This window comes from Marmota marmota, unplaced genomic scaffold (genome assembly GCF_001458135.2).
Source record: "Marmota marmota marmota unplaced genomic scaffold, marMar, whole genome shotgun sequence".
Taxonomy (NCBI): Eukaryota; Metazoa; Chordata; class Mammalia; order Rodentia; family Sciuridae; genus Marmota; species Marmota marmota.
This window is the reverse complement of record NW_026000222.1, coordinates 17,498,895-17,518,144: the sequence shown is the minus strand read 5'-3', so window position 1 is coordinate 17,518,144 and position 19,250 is coordinate 17,498,895. Positions and strand designations below refer to the sequence as shown.

The window sequence follows — 19,250 nt, the reverse complement described above, 5'->3', positions numbered from 1 at the left end:
AAAAAAAAAAAAAAAAAAAAAAAAAAAAAAAAACAGTAGCCTAAAAGAGCCAGTGGCTGCTAGGACCGTAAATTAATAACTCCAGGGGTGAGGAGTGGGTTCCTGGGATCTCAGAGCAGCTGCAGGGGCTGTGCAGCACTTGGAGCTAACAGAGGAGTGCAGCCCTGTCCAGCCTGGTATCCACTGCAGGTTCTGCATGCCTCTCCCACAGTGCCTAGCTTGCAGGACACCACTCATTGCTCTGCCTCCTCCCTGCCGGGTCCAAACTCCATTTGGGCCCAGTTCCTGCTCTGTGCTGACCTCTGAAGCAGAGCAACCACAGCAGCACAGAAACAGCCCTGGGAGCTGACCATGTGGCTGCACAGACTTCATGGGCAGCTGGGCATCGTGGCCTGTGGGGTCCTGCTGCTCCTCCTCCAAGGCCAGGGTAAGGCTCACATAGGGGTTTGGGATGTCAGACTCTGTGTTCCCATCAGCCAAATGGTGTAGAGGAAAAGACCGAGGCTGCAGGAGGGTAGGCACCAGAGAGGGGGGAGCTGGTGGAAATGATAGAGGACAGGACAGAGAAAAATGTGCAGCCACCCTGGGCTCCCCAAAATGCCCAGGGTGGCTCCCCTGAAGTGCAGACAGGGTCAGTCAGCCTGATGTCACCAACACCAAGGAGAAGGTAGGGTATGAGGGGAGACTGAGGAACCCAGAAGAGCAGAGCCACCTTCCCTGTCTCTGGACAGGGCATTCAGGACACACTGAGTGCTGGGCTGTGCTGGAGCTCCAGCTGCCAATGGGAAAAACAGCCGCTTAGGAACACCTACCTGCTGCCATTTGGCTCTAGGTCATGCCTTTGGCCAGAGGGGTGAGCTGGCCCTCTCAAAGGGGTTCCAAGAAAGGTTACTTGTCTTAGGGGAAATACAGAAGGCCTCAGGCACTGTGTCCTAAAGGGGATCTGGGATGTCACTGGATTCCCCTCATCTTATGCACCTGATCTAGGGTATGGCTTGGCCATTAGGGCAAAGGTGAAGGGGCTCTGAGCCTACAGGCAGCACCCAGGCCCTAATCAGAAGTTAGGCAAGTTTGGCAGGATGCCTGGGCTGTCCTGGGCCCTTGATACCCTCCATTAAAGCCTTCTACTGTGGGGCCCCCCTTATGTTCTGCTACTCCTCCCCACTCTGCCCAGGAGGAGTCCACACTCACCTCTCCCCCATGGCGTACTCTCAAAGGGTCTTTCCCACTTTCCTCTGTTGACCAGGCTCCTCTCAAAAGTCACTAGGACTTTCTACACAAGGAGAGCTGCCCAATCTCACTGATGGCTGCCATTATAAATATTGTCTTGGCTTCACCCATCAGAAATAATCATTAACAAGTTACAAGCACAGATTTGGGTTCCACCCTCTTCTATCCCCACCAGTCCTGGCTCCTTCACAGGAACCATCAAGGCCTCAGGGTCTTACACACAATGCCCAGGACTTTACGTGTGTGTGTGTGTGTGTGTGTGTGTGTGTGTTTATGTGTGCGTGTGAGAGAGAGAGAGAGAGAAGTAGTGAGAGAGATTTTATTCTTATGCCTGGTTTCCATCTACATGACCACAACTCACCCTCTGGAGCACCATGCTTTCCCCTTCCTAACACAGGAGTCACCTCACACTCTTAAATGGTGCAGCTTCCTCCACCATCAAGTGGAAAGGATGATGTGCTGCTGACTTAACAAGTCTCTGATCAGGGACATTTTAGCAGACTTTGTCCATTGCTGTTACAACACCAACCTGAGGCATCTGAGACTGCTGTCTGTGTACATTACATGAAAAGAAATTTCCCCCAGTAAGGAATTCTGTGTAGGCAACATGTTACTGGGAAGAGGTGTGTACCACCCATGCCCCATTTTTGGTACTGAAGGAAACCTAGAGTTGCTTTGCCACTGAGTCATGTCCCCCAGCCCTTTTCATTGTATTTTGATACAGCATCTCACTAAGTTGCTTAGGGCCTTGCTAATTTGCTGAGGCTGGCCTCAGCCTCCTGAGTCGCTGGGATTACAGACATGCGGTGCGTGAGGAGTGTGCCTTTTGACTTGGAACATATCTTAGTTCGATTTGGTTTGCTAAAACAATATAATTGACCTGACATTGGATGATGTATAAAGGAAATAGATTTATTTAGCTCACAGTTTTAGAGCCTGAAAATCTCTGATCAGGTGACCCTCTCTGGTAGGTCTTGGTAAGGGACTCTCAGGTATGTCATAACATGGCAATGGCATGACATCATAGGACTTTGTGGGAGAGAGATCACATGATGAGAGCAGAAGCAATACACAGGGAAGAGGCAAACTTGTTCTTTTATTAAAAACTCACAGTCACCTCAAAGGAATTAACCCACTCCTGTGAGATCTAATCCACTGTGAAAAACTAGCTTTAATCCCTCCACAGGGCAGTCCTGAGCCAATCACTAGGTCCTACTTCTGAAAGGTACCACCCCACTGGTGTTCTGTCATCCATGATAGCAAGCTTTGGGGGACAAACCATATCCAAACCATACCATTCTGCCCCTGCCCTCCAAGGTTCACATCCTTCTTTCAATGCAAAATGCAGTCATTCCATGCCTATAGTCCTCAAAGGCTGAAACCTTGCCAGCATGACTCCAAAGTGCAAAGTCCCAAGTCCCATCTGAAATTCAAGGGAAATGACTTCCAACAAGTTACATGGTTTCAGGATACAGCCTTGAAACAGGCACAGGGCAGATAGTCTGGTGGCAAAAAGGAAGAATAGCAAGTAGAAAGGGCTCCCAGACCCCCAGCAAGTCTGAAAACAACCAAAGAAGACACTAGATCTCCAAACTCCAAGTCCAGCCTTCTAGACACAGGGCAGTGTATTGGTCCCCAGGGCCTTGGCAGCCCCACCCCTGGGGTAATGCTGGTTGCAGCCCACATGGCTACTCTCCTGGGCTGCATGCCATGGCATGTGGCTTTCCTAGGCTGGCACTGACACTGCCAGTGGCTCTACATTCTGAGGTCTCAAGAGCAGTGGTCCCACTCTCATGGCCTCACTAGGCATTCTGGTGAAGAATCTTTGCAGTGACTCCACTCCAACAGCAGGGCCTCCAGAACTTTCCTTTGAAACCCAGGGGAAGCTGTTGTGACAGCAGAGCCCTTGGATTCTCTGCACCTGCAAAATAGCTCCACTTGGGCATCACCAAGGTCTGTTGCTTGCTCCCTTTGGAGTGGCATCAGGAGTCATGTCTGGGCTTTCTTGAACCATGGTTGGACAGACCCAGAGCATTTTGCTAGAAAACAAGGAGCAGAATCCTGAGACAATGCTGGGGCTCCTTCCATGGTCTTTGGGGCTCTTGATGCAAGGGCACCCTGGAAGATTGTGATAGCCTCAGGCTTTCTCTCCCATGATTTTGAAGCAGAGAAAGCCTGGCTCCTTCCCACCCAGTTATCTCTTTTGCATCCTCTATATTCTCACCCAATCTCCCATTTTGCTCTTTAGGTAAGCAGATATGAAATTTCCAATGTTTTAAGGTATGCTTTCCTTTGCCAACTATCATTGCAAATCTCACTTAAAATGACCAAAAATAACCACATAGTTCCTTCTATATTTTGCTTAGAAATGTTGTTCTCTGAGGGGCTGTGGTTGTAGCTCAGTGGTAAAGTGCTTGCCTGGAACGTGTGAGGCCCCAGGTTCAATCCTTAGCACCACATAAAAATAAATAAAATAAAGGTATTGTGTGTGTCTACAACTAAAAAAAAAAATGTTTTTAAAAGAAAAAAGAAAAGAAATGTTATTCTCTGAATATTCTAGGTCATCAATGTTATATTTGCCCTTCTATAACATCTTTATGCATGAATACAATGTAGCCAAGTGTTTGCAGTGATCAAATGTAGCCTTTCTTCTAATTTCCGACTTGTGGTTCCCACTTCCTTCTGAATCCTCCTTAGGATTGCATTTACTAAGCACATTGCTATCAGCATTCTGAATATGACCACTTAACCAATCTCTATGAGGTTCTAGCTCCTTCCTAGTCTCTTTGTTGACTGAACTCTCACAGGATTACTGATAATTCTCCATTTACAGCAGTATAAGACTTCTCTTTCTCCTCTTCCTCCTCTTCCTCGTTTTTCCTCTTCTCCTTCTTCTTTTTTTGTACAGGGAGTATAACTCCAGGGGCACTTAACCACTGAGCCATATCTCCAGTCCTTTTTATTTTTTTATTTTGATATAGCATTTTACTAAGTTGTTTAGGGCTTCACTAAGTTGCTGATTCTGAAGCTGGCTTTGAACTTGCAATTCTCCTGCCTGGGCCTCCTGAACTGCTGATATTACAACTGTGCACCATCGCACCCAGCAACACAAAACTTTTCTTGACTGCTCCTCCAAACTCCTCCAACCTCTGGCTGTTAACTAGTTCCAAAGCCACTTCCACAGTTTCAGGTATTGTTTTAGTAACAATCCCACTCTTGGTAGTAATTTTCTGTCTCAGTCTGCTTTGTGTTGCTATAACAAAATAGCCAACAGAAGGTAATTATAAATAAAATAGTTATTTTGCACACAGTTTTAGATACTGAAAATCAAGATCCGGTGGCCCTCTCTGGTCTGCCTCTGTTTTTGTTTTTGGTCTGTTGTTGTGGTTGACACAACATCACCCAAGGATGATCTGCCACCTAGCAACATCCCTAGCCCTTTTTGCTTTTCACTTTGACACAGGCTCATGCCAAGTTACTGAGCCTGGTCTCAAACGCACAAAACTCCGGTCTCAACCTCCCAAGTCTCTGGTGTTACTGGAGTGCATCACTTTGCCTGGCCCTGATCTACCTCTGGAGAGAGCCTTGAAGCTATGTCATAAAACGGCAAAGACATGATATAGCAGGAGAGTTTATGAGATGATCATATGGCAGGAGCAAAGCAAGAGACTGGAGAATGGCCAGGCTGCTCTGTTAGAACAATCCATTTTCATTTTACAGAGAACTAAAGCACTCCTGTGATATCTAACCCACTCCAAAAACACTTATCATGATCCAATCATCTTCTTTTACACCCCACCTCTTTATAGTCCCACTTCCTCAATGCTGCCACACTGGGAACCAAACTTCCAGCACATGAATCACTGGTGAACAAACCATATACAAACCATACAAGAAAGACATTACTAGATTGTCCTCTCTGGAGCCTGCCATGCCTAGCCTCAACCACAGCAGTTGACACATACTGATGATGCATTAGGATCCACCCTGGGCAGGGCAGCAGGAGATCCCTGAGGCTGTTCTTGTCTTTGTTTTTTTCTAATGGAACCTGGCTCAGATCTGTCAGTTTCTGCAGAGGCAAAAGGTGAGACTGTGAAGGGAAGTTGCAAGAGAGGTAGGAGCCACTTCAGGTGGCAACAACATCAGGGGGACAGTGGCCTTACTGAACACCTCCCTGCACCCTAAGGCACAGAGCAAGATGTGGTTGCACAAAAGCTACACAGCACAGAGGGACGAGCCTCATATGAGCCAGAGAGGAAAGTTAATGAACCCAATGTGTCCATCAGCCACTTTCAACAAGTATCAGGATTGGCACAACCTAGATTATCTGAAATGCACTCTGTCCTTTGCACCATTGTTTGAAAGCAACCCCAGCTATCACATCATGGGTAAATTTCTCATGAGTTCCTACTGAAAAAAAAAAAAGAGAGAGCGGAAGATTGATACAAATATGTATATGGATATACACAGAGATAGGTAGATAGATAAAGGTATTTCCACAACAGTTTAAGTTTTCATCATAATTAAATATCTACTCAAATGTTCTAATTTATTAGAATGGTAATAAGTTTTATAATTTGCAAAGAGGTAGATTTTAATACCAACTTTGAAAAATAATTACTGCACCATACATTCTATCCATTCAATGACACACATAAGTGGTTTTTAGTTTACACTCAGAGTTCACCTCTTTCCCTCAATGTGAACCTAATCCTACCCTACATACCCTCAGTCTGATCTCTGTGTCTATGGATAAACTAATTCTGGCCATGTCATCAGAATAGAATCAGGAGGCAATTGTGGAGGGTCACAGTGGGACAGGTAGAAGGTTTGTGAAGCCATTGTTTGCAGATCAGAGTCCCTCCACAAGATGGAGCTAAGGAGGGCCAACCAGGTCACAGTACTATAGGCCAGCAGCTAATTAAGCAGACCAAAGTCTAAAGTGCATCTCTCTGCCCACAGGCCAGGACTCAGTCAGCCCCATCCGGACCATCCACACCGGGCAGGTGAGAGGCAGCCTCGTCCATGTGAAGGGCTTCAATGCGGGGGTCCACACCTTCCTGGGAATTCCCTTTGCCAAGCCACCTGTAGGACCACTGCGCTTTGCAGCCCCTGAGCCCCCTGAACCTTGGAGTGGTGTGAGGGATGGAACCTCCCACCCAGCCATGTAAGTTCTCCAGGGGTCTGGGAAACCTCAGGGCTGGGTGGGGGTGGGTACTCCTAGCCCTGGGCTCCTTCATCTACACTGCCCAGGCAATTTTCCTCTGCATTGGGATGATTCTCACATGCATTCTTCCAGTGAGAGTGCTAAGGCTCAGAGGGTTGAAGTTGCTAACTTCCCTAGGCTCCTCTCTTTGGCCTTGGCACCCAGAGAACATTAGTTGCGGAGATAATTTGTCCCAGCTCATGTTATGCCAGATGTTCTCTGCAACCAGGGTACGTACATGTGTCTGGGAGAGGGTCAGATTGGCTCTAAGAACCTATAAAATACCCTGACTCCGGCAGTACATACTCTAGAATCCTGAAGAGGGAAGCAGCAGTGGCTCCTTTGGGATCTGCCCCCTGCATTCTCTATGCCAGCCCACAGGGCCAGGTGCCAGTGGCCAAGTAATAGATGCATGTGCTTACACCTGAAGACTCTGTGGTTCCCTGAGAGTCTAGACTTGGTCTGTGGGTTGTCCTACTATGTTCTATGGGAAACTAAACTCCATCCATTCTGGCACCACCCATTTGGGGACATCTATACTGTTCCAGACCTGAATGGGGACAGGGATAAGTGGTGAATGTTAACACAGGTAGCCAGTGTTTCCCAGACAGTCCCCTAGAGTCATGATTGCCCAGCCTCAGGAGTTGGACGCAAGTGCTTAACAACCTTGAAGCCTCCCTGGAGGTCTGGACTCCATCCCGGCTTACCCCGAGCCAGAGGCCTTGAACTCAATGGGAAGGGGCTTTAGAGCAAAAATCAAGTATGAACAGGACATCAGGTGTAACAGGGACCCTGAGGGGGTTTCTTGGAAGAAACCTGAACCCAAGTCTGCTTTTGACCACTGTTCACATGCTGGGTTGACTGTCTACCGTGGTTGATCACCAGGTGTCTGCAGGATGCCAAAGCAATGAACACACAGTCCCTGAAGCTGTTGAATCTGACCCTGCCTTCCATCCCCATGTCAGAAGACTGTCTGTATCTCAACATCTACATGCCTGCTCATGCCCATGAGGGCTCTAACCTTCCTGTGAGTGTCAGGATGTGATTGACAGGGGAGTGGGAGTACATTTGTTCTACAAGGTTAGAAGGAACAAGATCAGCTTGGGTCCTACTGCAGTATGAACAATGAGGAGAAACCTCTTACTGTCAGATCCAAGAAGGCCTCTTATGCCAGTGGGCCTTGACTTAAGCTTGTGTTCAAAGGGCCCTGGCTACTCCCAGAGGTCAGAGACCATGGCCACTGAATGGACACCATTCTCATTCAACCAAGTTGTTCCCAGGATACCCCCTTAGTACAAGGACTACACTAAGGTCACAAAAAAAAAAAAATGACAGCAATGGATTGTCTTTGAGCTCTTGTGGAGAATAATTTTGATTAATGTTTCTTGGAAATTCTAAGTAGACATCCCTTTTCTTTCCAATTTGCAGAAGATTCAGGATGTAATAGATCCAGGCTTTGGTAAATGGGATGTACCATGTACCAATGGGAGACTCGGTCTTCCTGATTAAACTTGAGTCACTGGCCCATGGCCCAGGTCATGAGGTCTGCTAGAGTTTTGTCTGTGTGGGTAGCTGCACAAGTCAAAGCAGTGTTTAATCTATAAAGCAGCCCAGGAGGGGTTTGAGCTGGGTGGGAGTCATGTGGTATATCTCTTGATTTCCAAGGTGATGGTATGGATCCATGGTGGTGCACTAGTTATAGGCATGGCATCCCTGTACGATGGTTCTATTCTGGCAGCCACTGAGGATGTGGTGGTGGTCATTATCCAGTACCGCCTAGGTGTTCTGGGCTTCTTCAGGTGAGCTTGGGTCTGGATTGGTCAATGGAGGCTGAGTAGATAGAGGACCATCCAGTGATCATCATCTTTGCATTTCTCAGCACTGGAGACCAGCATGCCACTGGCAACTGGGGTTACCTGGACCAAGTGGCTGCCCTACATTGGGTCCAGCAGAACATTGCCCACTTTGGAGGCAACCCTGATAAGGTCACCATTTTTGGCGAGTCTGCAGGTGGCACTAGTGTGTCCTCACATGTGGTGTCTCCAATGTCCCAAGGACTCTTTCATGGTGCCATCATGGAGAGTGGGGTGGCCCTGCTGCCCAGCCTCATTGCCAGCTCATCTGAAGCAGTTTCCACAGTGAGTGCCCTCAACCACCAAAGCCCAGACCCACTGCCTCATCCCTCACCTTCAGAGCCACTGCTCCTCTTTCTTCACTGAAGACAACAGTTGAGGAACCTTGGGAAGTGCTACCTATCCAGGGTTTGCAAGGGGTTCAAGGGTCAGAATCCACAGACCTCTACCTCACAGTGGTTGAATACGTTCTATGATCTGTAAAGCTGAACCCTGAACCATGTGAGCAGGTGTGATGGCTCCTCTGGCTGACACCTGAGGTTCAGGGAGGGTAGAATAATTTCACACCTGCACCAATCCACTCTCCCTACCCTTTGAAATATTGGTGGTGCCTGCACCCAGCTGAGACCTTGGGCAACATTCCCACTCCTTGCCTGAAGGGATGATCCAGCCCTTTTTTGGTGCCTTTACAGATGGTGGCCAACCTGTCTGACTGTGGGCAGGTAGAGTCAGAGGCCCTGGTAAGCTGCCTTCGAGGCAAGAGTGAAGAGGAAATGCTGGCTATTACCAAGGTCAGGCTAAATGAGCATGGGTGTGGAAGAAGAAGGGATGATAGCTATGGGGCATAATGATTTGGGTGCCTTTCCAACTCCCTGGAACAGTTACTTCACCCAACAGTTATTTCCAGGTATTCTGGAAATGAGGCCTGGATGTAGTAAACCAGGAATAGGATTTCTGGGGGCAGTTATGAGTATCCTGGCCAGACAGGAGCGAAAAGCACTTAGAAGACATCAGAAGTTTTCTAGGTCCTGACTGTGCTTCATGACTTTGAATGCCCCCTTCAGGCCTTCAAGATCATTCCCGGTGTGGTAGATGGGGCCTTCCTGCCCAGGCACCCCCAGGAGCTTCTGACTTCTGCTGATTTTCAACCTGTCCCCAGCATCATTGGGGTCAACAATGATGAATATGGCTGGGTCATTCCCTCGGTGAGACCTAACTCCAAGTTTCTAGGTGTTTGGGGAACACATCCTAAAGTTCTAAGTCAATCTGAACTATAATGCACACCCTCCCCTTTCCACCCAGAGCATGGGCACCGCTCACCCCCAGAAGAAAATAGACAGAAGGACTGTGCAGGCTGCTCTGCAGAGAAGAGCAGCACAGATGGTGAGACTCCCAGGGTCCTGCAAAAAAAAAAAAAAAAAATGGAGAGTGCTGATCAAAGTGTAGTATCCCTGTAATCCCAGTGACTCAGGAAACTGAAGCAGGAGGACTCCAAGTTCAAGGCCAGCCTTCAGCAACTTGGCAAGACCCTACCTCAAAATAAAAAAATAAGAAAGGCTGGGGATGTAGTTCAGTGGTAAAGCATTCAATCACCAGTACCAAAAATATTGAGAGGATACCCCCAGATATCCTTCCCATGAGGCAACTTCCGGCAACAAAGGTTGATCTCTGGGTGCATTTGTGAGTGGGATAACCCAACAGCTTGACAGATTTGCCTTATGCCCTGACCCATCCCAGATCCAATCTCTCCACCCTTAAGCTGCTGTGTCCCTTCCTCAGTGCCTGCCTAACAGGACTCTCCCCGATCCCTCTGGGCTAGATGTTGCCTGCTGAATTTGGTGACCTGTTGATGGAGGAGTATATGGGGGACAATGAAGACCCAGATACTCTTCAAGGCCAGTTCCAGGAAATGATGGAGGACTTAATGTTTGTGATCCCTGCACTCCAAGTAGCACATTTTCAGAGTGAGTATATCTTTACCTGACTCCTGATGGCCTAGGGCAGCTCAGAGCTCTGGTGTCTGGGGAACAGGAAGATTGTGATGTCTAGGTCCTGAACTAGTCTTTATCAGGCCCCTGATGCCAAGCACTTGATAGCCCTCATCTCAGTAAATCCTGAGGGATAGTGTGACAGAAAACACCCCTATTTTATAGGCAAGGAACCTGAGTTAGTGACTTGCTCAAAATCACACAGCTAGAAAGTCCAAGGCCATGACTTATTGAAGGCCCTTTGATGGCTTCAACTCCACCTTGGGATTCCCCATTTCACTGTCCAGGTTAAAGTCAGCTTTGGACCTATGTATTTTGTCATCAAGGGTGACTCAGAAGGGAGTTCCAGGTAAGGGATCACCTTATCACCTCCTGACCACCCCCATTCCCCAGGTTCCCATGCCCCTGTCTACTTCTACGAGTTCCAGCATCGGCCTAACTTTTTTAAGGACATCAAGCCACCCCATGTGAAGGCCGACCATGGTGATGAGATTCTCTTTATCTTCAGATCCTTTTTCTGGGGCAAGCAAGGTGAGTCTTTGTTCTCCAGGAAATGTGTACCAGTGGGGTCCACACAAGGAAACTAAGGCTCAGAAAGAGGATCAGGTGTTCACCATCTCACAGCTCAAAAGATGTCCCTAAATTAGAATCTGAGCCCCACCACTCCAGCCTGTGCTCCCTCAACCTGCCCCACCCCAACCATGGTGTCCATAGTGGGTACAGAGGAAGGTACTTAAATGGCATATTTGTTTCTTAGATGACCTCACAGTTTTAGAAGGAAAAAGGGACCCTCTGGATCCAGATGGCCCAGGATCAAGTCAGCTAGAGGCTGAAATGAGTAAGGGCAAGTTGGACAAGGGGAGGGGCTATCCCCCAGGGCTATTGGGGTAGGGAAGATGTATTAGTCAAGCCTTCTATGATGAAATACCTGAGATACTCAACTTAAAGGAGAAAGATTTTATTTTGGCTCACAATTTCAATGGTTTCAGTTCATGGTCACTTGATTCCATTGATTCTGGGTCTGTGGAGAGACAGGACATCATGTCAGGGAGTTAGTAGTAGAACAGAGCTGCCCACATCATGACAGGAGGAGAAAGAATGAAATACATACAGGCACCAGGAACAAAATATACCTTTAGAGGCATGCCCCCAGTGACCCACCTCTTCAACTAGGTCACATCCATAGCTTTTACAGCACCTCCCAACAGTGCAACCAGCTGGGGGTCAAGCCTTCAACAGATGAGCCTTGGGGGACACTTCAGATCCAACTATAATGGAAGGGATCCAGGCCTTGGATCAATCCAGGCTATGGCTGGGGTTGTAAATGTGGCACAGGAGTGGACAGGGTTGGCCAGGACCTGGACCCTTGCCTTCCTCCTCCCACAGTTGAGCTCACTGAGGAGGAAGAGTTGCTGAGCAGAAGGATGATGAAGTACTGGGCCAACTTTGCTCGAAATGGGTGAGGACACCTGCACACCTCAGCCTCCCAGTGGGGCACGGGTCCTCCACTGTTCCCCTTGTCTGAGGTGACCTCATTAACACACATGTGGCCTTAACCACATCCTAGCTCCCTCTCCAACATGAAGGCCTGCTCTGAAAGAGGTTGCTTTGTGGGTGCAGGTCACTGTTCTCTTCTCATGGTGACCGGGAGAGGAGCCATAGTGCTGGGTTACCATAAGAGCCAGCCTCTCACAAGGAACGGCCAAACAGACCAGGTTGCCCTGCCCTGTGGAGAACAACACTAGTGAGAGACCATTACTTTCTTACATCAGGAAAACTTTACCCATTCTCAAAGCCCTGGCCTGCCTGGATGCCTGGCCAGTCCTAAACAGGGATGGGAGGTCAGGTCTGAGATCAACAGAGCTCAGACTGACCCTCATCCTTCCCTGCTGGGAGGGCATGTGCACAGGAACCCCAACGGAGAGGGCCTACCCCACTGGCCACTGTTCGACCAGGACCAGCAGTACCTGCAGCTGGACATCCAGCCTGCTGTGGGCCAGGCCCTGAAGGCACACAGGCTGCAGTTCTGGACCAAGACCCTGCCTCAGAAGATCCAGGAGCTAAAGGGAGATAAGGTGAAGCACACAGAGCTCTAGCTCCCTGTTCAGGGAGGGAGGGAAGGGCTATGTGCAAATGGGATCTGCCTTTAGTGCCCATACATGCCCACCCAGGAGCCAGGGCTGACCCCCTCATTCATGTAGCCATTCATCCACTCTTCATTCATCCATTCAGCCAACACTAACGAGGAATTCACCTCATGATGTTCATTGCCCAGGCTGCCATGAGTCCTCTCTCGTTAGACACACTCAGTAAATCTCCCCAGGAAGCTGTGGACGGGTAAGCCCAGTGGATGCCCACCTTCCTCCACCCCCACTGAGCTTGAGTTCCTTCCTCCCTACTCCCCTCTCTTTCTTTGTACCCTCTCTGTCCTCTCCTGCAAGTTTCCATACCCTCCCACTTTGAGAGAGATGTTTTACGAAGTGGTGCTGACCTAGGTTTCAGAAACCCTTGCCCACCTCTCAGCAAGTCCCCCATGTTCTCATATCTCAGAAAGCCTAAGAGAAAACCTATATATCAGAAGCTCCAGTGTCTTAGTCCATCAGGCTGCTGTTACAAATATACAATAATCTAACCAGACACAGTAGCACAAACCCATAGTCCAAGCTACTCAGAAGGCTGAGGAGGAGAATTATCAAGTCCAGACTGGGAAACCTGGGGAGACCCGAGCTCAAAACAAAATAAAAAGGGCCATGGATGTAACTCAGTGGTAGAGTGTTTGCCTAACATGTCAAGGTCCTGGGTTTGATCACTGTACCACTACCAAAATATAAACAAATAAACACAATAAACTGAGTAGCTCATAAACAGTGGAAATTTATTGCTCTCTGTGTTGGAAGCTGTCAAGTTCAAATCCAGGTGTTAGCAGATTTGTTATCTGGGGATGTCTTGCTCTGGTTTTTAGATGGCACCTTCTAACTGTATCCTCACTTAGCAGAAGTGGCGAATAATCTCTCTTGGCCTCTTTTATACAGTTAGTAAGCCCAATTTATCACAATACTAATGATTTATCATATTGGAGATTGTTTTTTCAGCATATAAATTGCAGCACACAAACTTTCAAGGCATACATCTTAGCCACTGAAGTGGGCCCCTCTATTGTCCCTAGAGATTAAATGTCATTCATCATTAACATTTAAATCTACACACATACCCATCTATTTCTGTCCCAAGGAGGTGAAAGGCCCCATACTTATGAGAAGCAGGACTGGGCTTTTCCATTGGCTTCTGGAGCCTGGGCCAGCTGGGTGCATCCTGGAGAGCCAGGTGGGGTCCTGAAGTTTCCTCTTATTCTCTGTGGATCTGCAGACACTGTGAACCCCACACTGACACAATCACAACACAGCTGTGAAGATGTTTCCTGTGGGGTATATCCTGGAAGAGGCCTTGACATGCCAGGAGGTCCAGACAGGTAGCAGAAGAGATTCTTGTCACTGGCTCCCTGAGGGCCTGTGCATCCAGAATCTTTCAGAATTTCATCTGCAGCCTCCTGACCATCCCCCACTGACTATGGCATCCACATGATTGACTTTCCCTCTCACCTCATTGATGTCCCTAAACTTTTTTGGCCCCTCCAACAGAAACCCTCTCATCTTTTATCTCAGTAATCAAAAGTGCCAGATGAAGTTCAATATGCCTTTTTGTTCCTCCAAAGCATTTTCTCTCTGTCATGGAAAGGCTGTGTCCCTCACTCCATGGACCCTGGGACTCTCCCTATACCCTCCATATCTCCAACTTGCCTCCATGGGGCACCAGTTTTCCCAAGAAACTAAGTTCCCTCTTTCACCCAGTGCATTTAAGCCCAACCACAGGGCACCATGCCCTTTAGGGCTCAAGATGAAGATTGCCGTGTTTCCCATCCTGGACACCAGGGGGCAGACGAGGATAGCGGTAAGCCTGGGCTGACTGGATCTCTGCAGAGGTGAAAAGACCTTTTAGTTCCTTTTAGTGTACAGGGACTGGTGCATAATCCTTCCACTCTGTGCTGAAAACATTCATTGTGCTCCTGCTGCAAACATGCCCCTGTATGGTTTTCAGTTCTGAGCATGCACAGGTTGTTTCCCAGAGTGGGTCCTCAAGAGTATTTTTCAGAATTTCAGTAGTTTCAGTAGCTCTTTTTAAGAGCTTTATTGTGGATCATTTCCATGAATTAAATTCACCCATTTGAGCTACAAAGTTTGGTAAATTTGAGTAAATGTAGGAGACTATAACCGACACCACATCAGGTTTAGAATGTTTCTTAAGCTCCAAAATGTTCCCACATGCCCATTCACAGTTCGTCATCACACTGACCTCTGCTCCCTGGCAAATGCCTGATCGATTTCCGTTGCCAAAGATTGCCTTTTCTAGAATATCATAGCACAGGAGTCATTTGTGACTGTGTCACTTGCATAATGACTTTGAGATTCAAGTGGCATTTCTTCCCTTTTATTGGGGAGTGGCCTTGCATGTACACATCTGCACATGTTACCAGTTGATGCACATCTGAGTGACTTCCATTTGGGGCCTCTATTTAATAAAATGATCTGGACATTTTTAGACATGACTATGTGTATACACAGGCTTCCGGGGGTTTTTTTTGTTTTTTGGGGGGGGGGAGGTGAAGACCTGAGAGGGCCAGGTGCAGTGGTGCATACCTATAATCCTAGCAACTCAGGAGTCTGAGGCAGGAGGACGGTAAATCTGAAGCCAGTCTAGGCAACTTAGTGAGACTCTGCCTCAAAATAAAAAATAAAAAGGTCTATGGATATAACTCAGAGGTAGAGCATCCCTGGATTTATCTCCAGTACCACAAATAATAATAATAATATTTTTTAAATACCTGAAAGTAATTGCTGAGTCATATGATAAATGTGCATTTAACTTTTGAAAAATTGTCAAACTGTCTTCCAAAATGACCATATCGTTTTTACCTCCCATCCATCCATATATGAGGGTGCCAATTGCTCCATATCCTCACCATCAGTTTCTTTATGGGTTTTAAATCTGATTATATTGAATGGGTATGTAGCAGTATCTCATTTCCCTAGACTTTTGTTTTGTTTTTTGGTTCTGGTTTGGTTTGGTTTGGTTTGCTAGTAAAGGTTGAACCCAAGGGTGTTTAACCATCAAGCTACATCCCAGTCCTTTTTATTTTTTATTTTGAGACAAGACCTCACTAAGTTGCTGAGGCTGGCTTTGAACATACAATTTTCCTGCCCCAGCCTCCTGAGCCAGTGGGATTACGCATGCACCCCTATGCCTGGCTTCCCTAGACTTTGAAACTCTGTCTCCATTTTCTCTGCCCTCTTTTCGCTCCCTCTTTCACTATATATTTGTATATTGATACACAAGTACACAAAAAAGCACACACACACATATACACAGATATACTCCTGAGATGCTTCTTCATTTCATATTTTTACTATTATCTTGGCTACCCTCAATACCAGGGTCTCTGTAAGATGTTACCCTAAGTGGCAGAGCACATGGGGACCTTCACCCAGCCGTGGTGTACTGCAGACTCCAGATTAGGAAGAAACATTATGTTGTCTAGTAGACTCGAAGAAGCTTGTAACACACCTCTGAGTGGGAGGAGCCCCACAGCCCAGCTATGAATTAGATCAGGAGAATCAGGGCAGAGAGAGCATCTGCCCAGGCAGGGGCTGGAGTGATGGCTTAGAGCAGAGTGCACTGGAAGGAAAACTAAATCCACAGCAGGCTTGCTGATTGGGTGGGGGTCAAAGAGAAGCAGTGCTCTCAGAATGCTGGCTACTCACATCTGAATAAATGCTGATTGCTCCCCAAAGGTGCTGATAAGGAACCCAGACAGTTCTGGGCTGTGGGAGCCTATGGGAGGCAGGACTGGAATGCAGGAGCGAAAGACAGTTTTCAGGGAACATCTGAGGCTGAGCCCCTAACACTCCTTCCACCAGGAAGTCAGACTTGGCATATGCTCCTGAGCCCAGGCTGGGTTGCCTATATCCTGGCAGGTTTGGGGATAAGCAAGCACTTATTTAATGTTTGTCAAGTGAGTAGCTAAGTGTGCTTTAACTCAGTCTCCCCCATGGATTAGGTCCTCCTTTGTTTTGAGGACATGGTGCACATCTGTAATCACAGCTACTCAGAAGGCTGAGTCAGGAGGATAACAAGTCTGAGACCAGCAAAATCCTGTCTCAAAATAAAATAGAAATGCCTATTTCTATATATATATTTCTATATATATATTTCTATTTCTATATATATATTTCTATATATATATATATTATATAGGTGTGACTCAGTGGCAGACACCTTGCTTAGTCTGCATGAGGCTCTGGGTTCAACTCCCAGTACCGGGGTCGAGTTGGGGGAAAGTACTGGGTTGCTCTCTACAGATTCACTGGGCAAGGCCACCTCAGGATTCCAACTATCTGATGATGTGCTTTACTACCACTGTAGCTGTAGTTTAAGTAGTGAAAGGATAAAAGAAACTGAAGTTAAAGACCAGGCATTGTAAAGCTTCTAAGCTGCAAAGCCTGAGTTAAAATGTAAAAGACCAGGTATTGTTAAGCTCCTATGCTACACTCAAAACCTGAAATTCCTGTAGCTGTTAGGACAATTCACGGGACTGCCCAGTAGATATTCCCCCTGACCATTTAGTTGTTAAATAACCTGGGCCCTGTGCAGTTTGGCACATAGGCATTCAGGGCCCAAACCAATCAGTTTGAATGTACCCCCCTTCTTAGGACTGACCTATCACCCCCGCCCGACCTGTTCCCGCCAATGAATGTACTAATCATGTTCAAGAGTTGTTGTTTGATTTTCCCGAAGGTATATGGTGATTTGTTGAAGGGGACTGTGATGTATGTAAAGTCCCTGCCCTCCCTAAAAAAATGTATATAAACCCTGCTCAAGTTGGGCTCTGGGCTCTGGGCTGCTCTCCCTCCTTGAGTGAGCACAGAGCCCCAGCATGCTGGATCTTCAATAAACCCCCTTTTGCTGTTGCATGAGTCAGTCTCTTGGTGGTCTCTTCCTCCATCGTTCGCCGGTCCCTTACATTTGGTGCGTTGGCCGGGAATCCTGCAGCGCCGGACAAGGAGACCCCAACGGACTCCTCTAGGGGTAAGTAAGGCGCCTTCTTCCTTTATTCTTGCGATCGCTCAGGGCTTTCAGTTCAGTTTCGGTTTAAGGGTTGGCAGAGTGGCTGTCGGTGAAGAGCGTGAGCTCTCTCCAGCGGTGGTGGACAGACGTGTCCTGAAGCCACAGGCCACGTCCCCAAGGGACGCCTTGGAGGACTCGGGATATTGGGGGAAGGAAGGGCCCTCAAGTCGGGAAATTGGGGGACGGAGGAGCCCTCAATTCAGGTGTGTTTTTGCCATTGACTCAGATTCAGTGACTCTGCTGCCAACCCATCAGGTTTTGCCGGCCACTCAGTTCTGTTAATTGTCTCGTGTTGAGTTTACTGTCTGTCTTTATTGTCCAGCTCATCATGTTTTGCCAGTTACTCAGTTCTAATCTTTGTCTTGGACTCGTGTTAGACATTTACTGTGTGTCCTTGTCTGTGTCGCGTTTATATTGTCCCTGTCCCTGTTTGAGTAACTCCCATTATGGGACAAAGCCATTCCACGCCTCTGTCCCTGAAGCCTTTCCTGGTCCCTGCCCCCACTCCAACCCCTTCCCCCACGATCCTATCACTCAAACCTTCTGCTCCTCCCCCTCTTCCCTCCATTCTCCCTGAGTCACAAGAAACGGGAGCTGCATGGTGGAACCCAAACTCCCCAGACAGTAACTAATCTCCCAATCTGGGGTCGTCAGACCCAATCTGAAGGGGATGCTCCCCCAATCCATTTGTCTGAAGGGAAGACCCCAGTTGGCTTGGGACCAGCACACACTTTCGGTTTTTTGACAATCTGAAAAGGAAGTCTATGTCTTTGTGTGTCTTTTTGTCTGTGTCTCTGTTAAGTGTGATGGCATTGTTTTACTTTGGACCGATGCAGAGTCCCAAATTCCAATCTGCCTTAGATGTGTGGAGATAACTTTAGCTAAATTTTAGCCTAAATTATCCCTAATATGCTCCTCCTGTGAGGGACCAAAATTCAATAGAACCACCAGCTTTTCTGTTCTCACCTTTTACACCTCTTTTAGCTGTGTTTTAAAGAACTTTGATAAACTTTACTCCCCTTTGTTAAGCGGGATTAGGGAAGCAGTGTTTTCTTTTCTTCCCGTAGTTGGCTTGAGCGCACCCACTGCAGAAGGAAATGCCTGGGGTCTAAGAACTTTGATATCTCGCTTTAACTTTTCTCAAAACCCTGTCCTCATTATTAAATTGGCATTAATCAGCTTTGGGGATGGGAACCAAACTTTCAGTCATAAATTTTGGCACCCCAGAGGGGACTTTAGAGGAGTCCCCACTCTGCCTTCTTGGGGAAGCCTAGCACTCGAAACAACTGCAAGCAGAGGATGAACTTTTTGGGAGCTGACTACTGAAAAGTTAGGAGATGTGGAAAATGCCTGGTGCCTGGGGTCAAACCAAACCAGAGGAACTAATCCTGTAAGTAAAAGGTGGGGCTAAGGGACTCCCAGCAGCTGCCAAAGCCATTTTGCTTTGGGGAACTCCCTCTTCCTTACCTGCACTTCAAGGATTACTCTACCTCTGTCTACTTAAAAAAAAAGGGGGACAATGAATGCAGGAATGTGTTGATATTATGGATTGTTTCTTGGGGATGACCTTGGTTAAATGTGTATCTAAAAGATGATTTTTTATTGTAACAATCTGGTATCTGAATGGGTTTCTAAAGCATTGCACAATCTTGCAGTTAAGAGTTGGGTTTAAGTAATTGTTTAGTTTGAGATTTCAGATAGTTCATGCTAGAAAACTTAAATACTTAGGATAGAAAATTAAAGAACTCTACTTCCAAGTTGGCAAGTAACTCCCAATCATTTAGTTTTATTTTT

General features: G+C 47.3%; 1 protein-coding gene across 14 annotated transcripts in view; it reads left to right on the top strand.

The window, feature by feature from the left end:
• Positions 1–18,792, top strand: part of LOC107151010 (cocaine esterase-like) — a 32,027-nt gene extending 13,235 nt beyond the window's left edge. Inside the window, exons 1-14 of one of the 14 annotated variants that reach the window (XM_048792646.1) lie at positions 277–427; positions 6,193–6,397; positions 7,322–7,463; positions 8,102–8,235; positions 8,316–8,574; positions 8,982–9,080; positions 9,354–9,494; positions 9,592–9,672; positions 10,109–10,253; positions 10,671–10,808; positions 11,035–11,115; positions 11,664–11,736; positions 12,187–12,352; positions 17,311–18,792. In XM_048792646.1, the coding sequence (XP_048648603.1) occupies positions 352–427; positions 6,193–6,397; positions 7,322–7,463; positions 8,102–8,235; positions 8,316–8,574; positions 8,982–9,080; positions 9,354–9,494; positions 9,592–9,672; positions 10,109–10,253; positions 10,671–10,808; positions 11,035–11,115; positions 11,664–11,736; positions 12,187–12,352; positions 17,311–17,415 (1,845 nt within the window). In that variant the 5' untranslated portion in view covers positions 277–351 and the 3' untranslated portion in view covers positions 17,416–18,792. Of the gene's footprint in view, positions 1–276; positions 428–6,192; positions 6,398–7,321; positions 7,464–8,101; positions 8,236–8,315; positions 8,575–8,981; positions 9,081–9,353; positions 9,495–9,591; positions 9,673–10,108; positions 10,254–10,670; positions 10,809–11,034; positions 11,116–11,663; positions 11,737–12,186; positions 13,038–13,643; positions 13,915–17,310 lie in introns of those variants that run through there. The other 13 variants (XM_048792650.1, XM_048792648.1, XM_048792647.1 and 10 more) reach the window with 13 other exon arrangements.
• Positions 18,793–19,250: the final 458 nt, after the last annotated feature.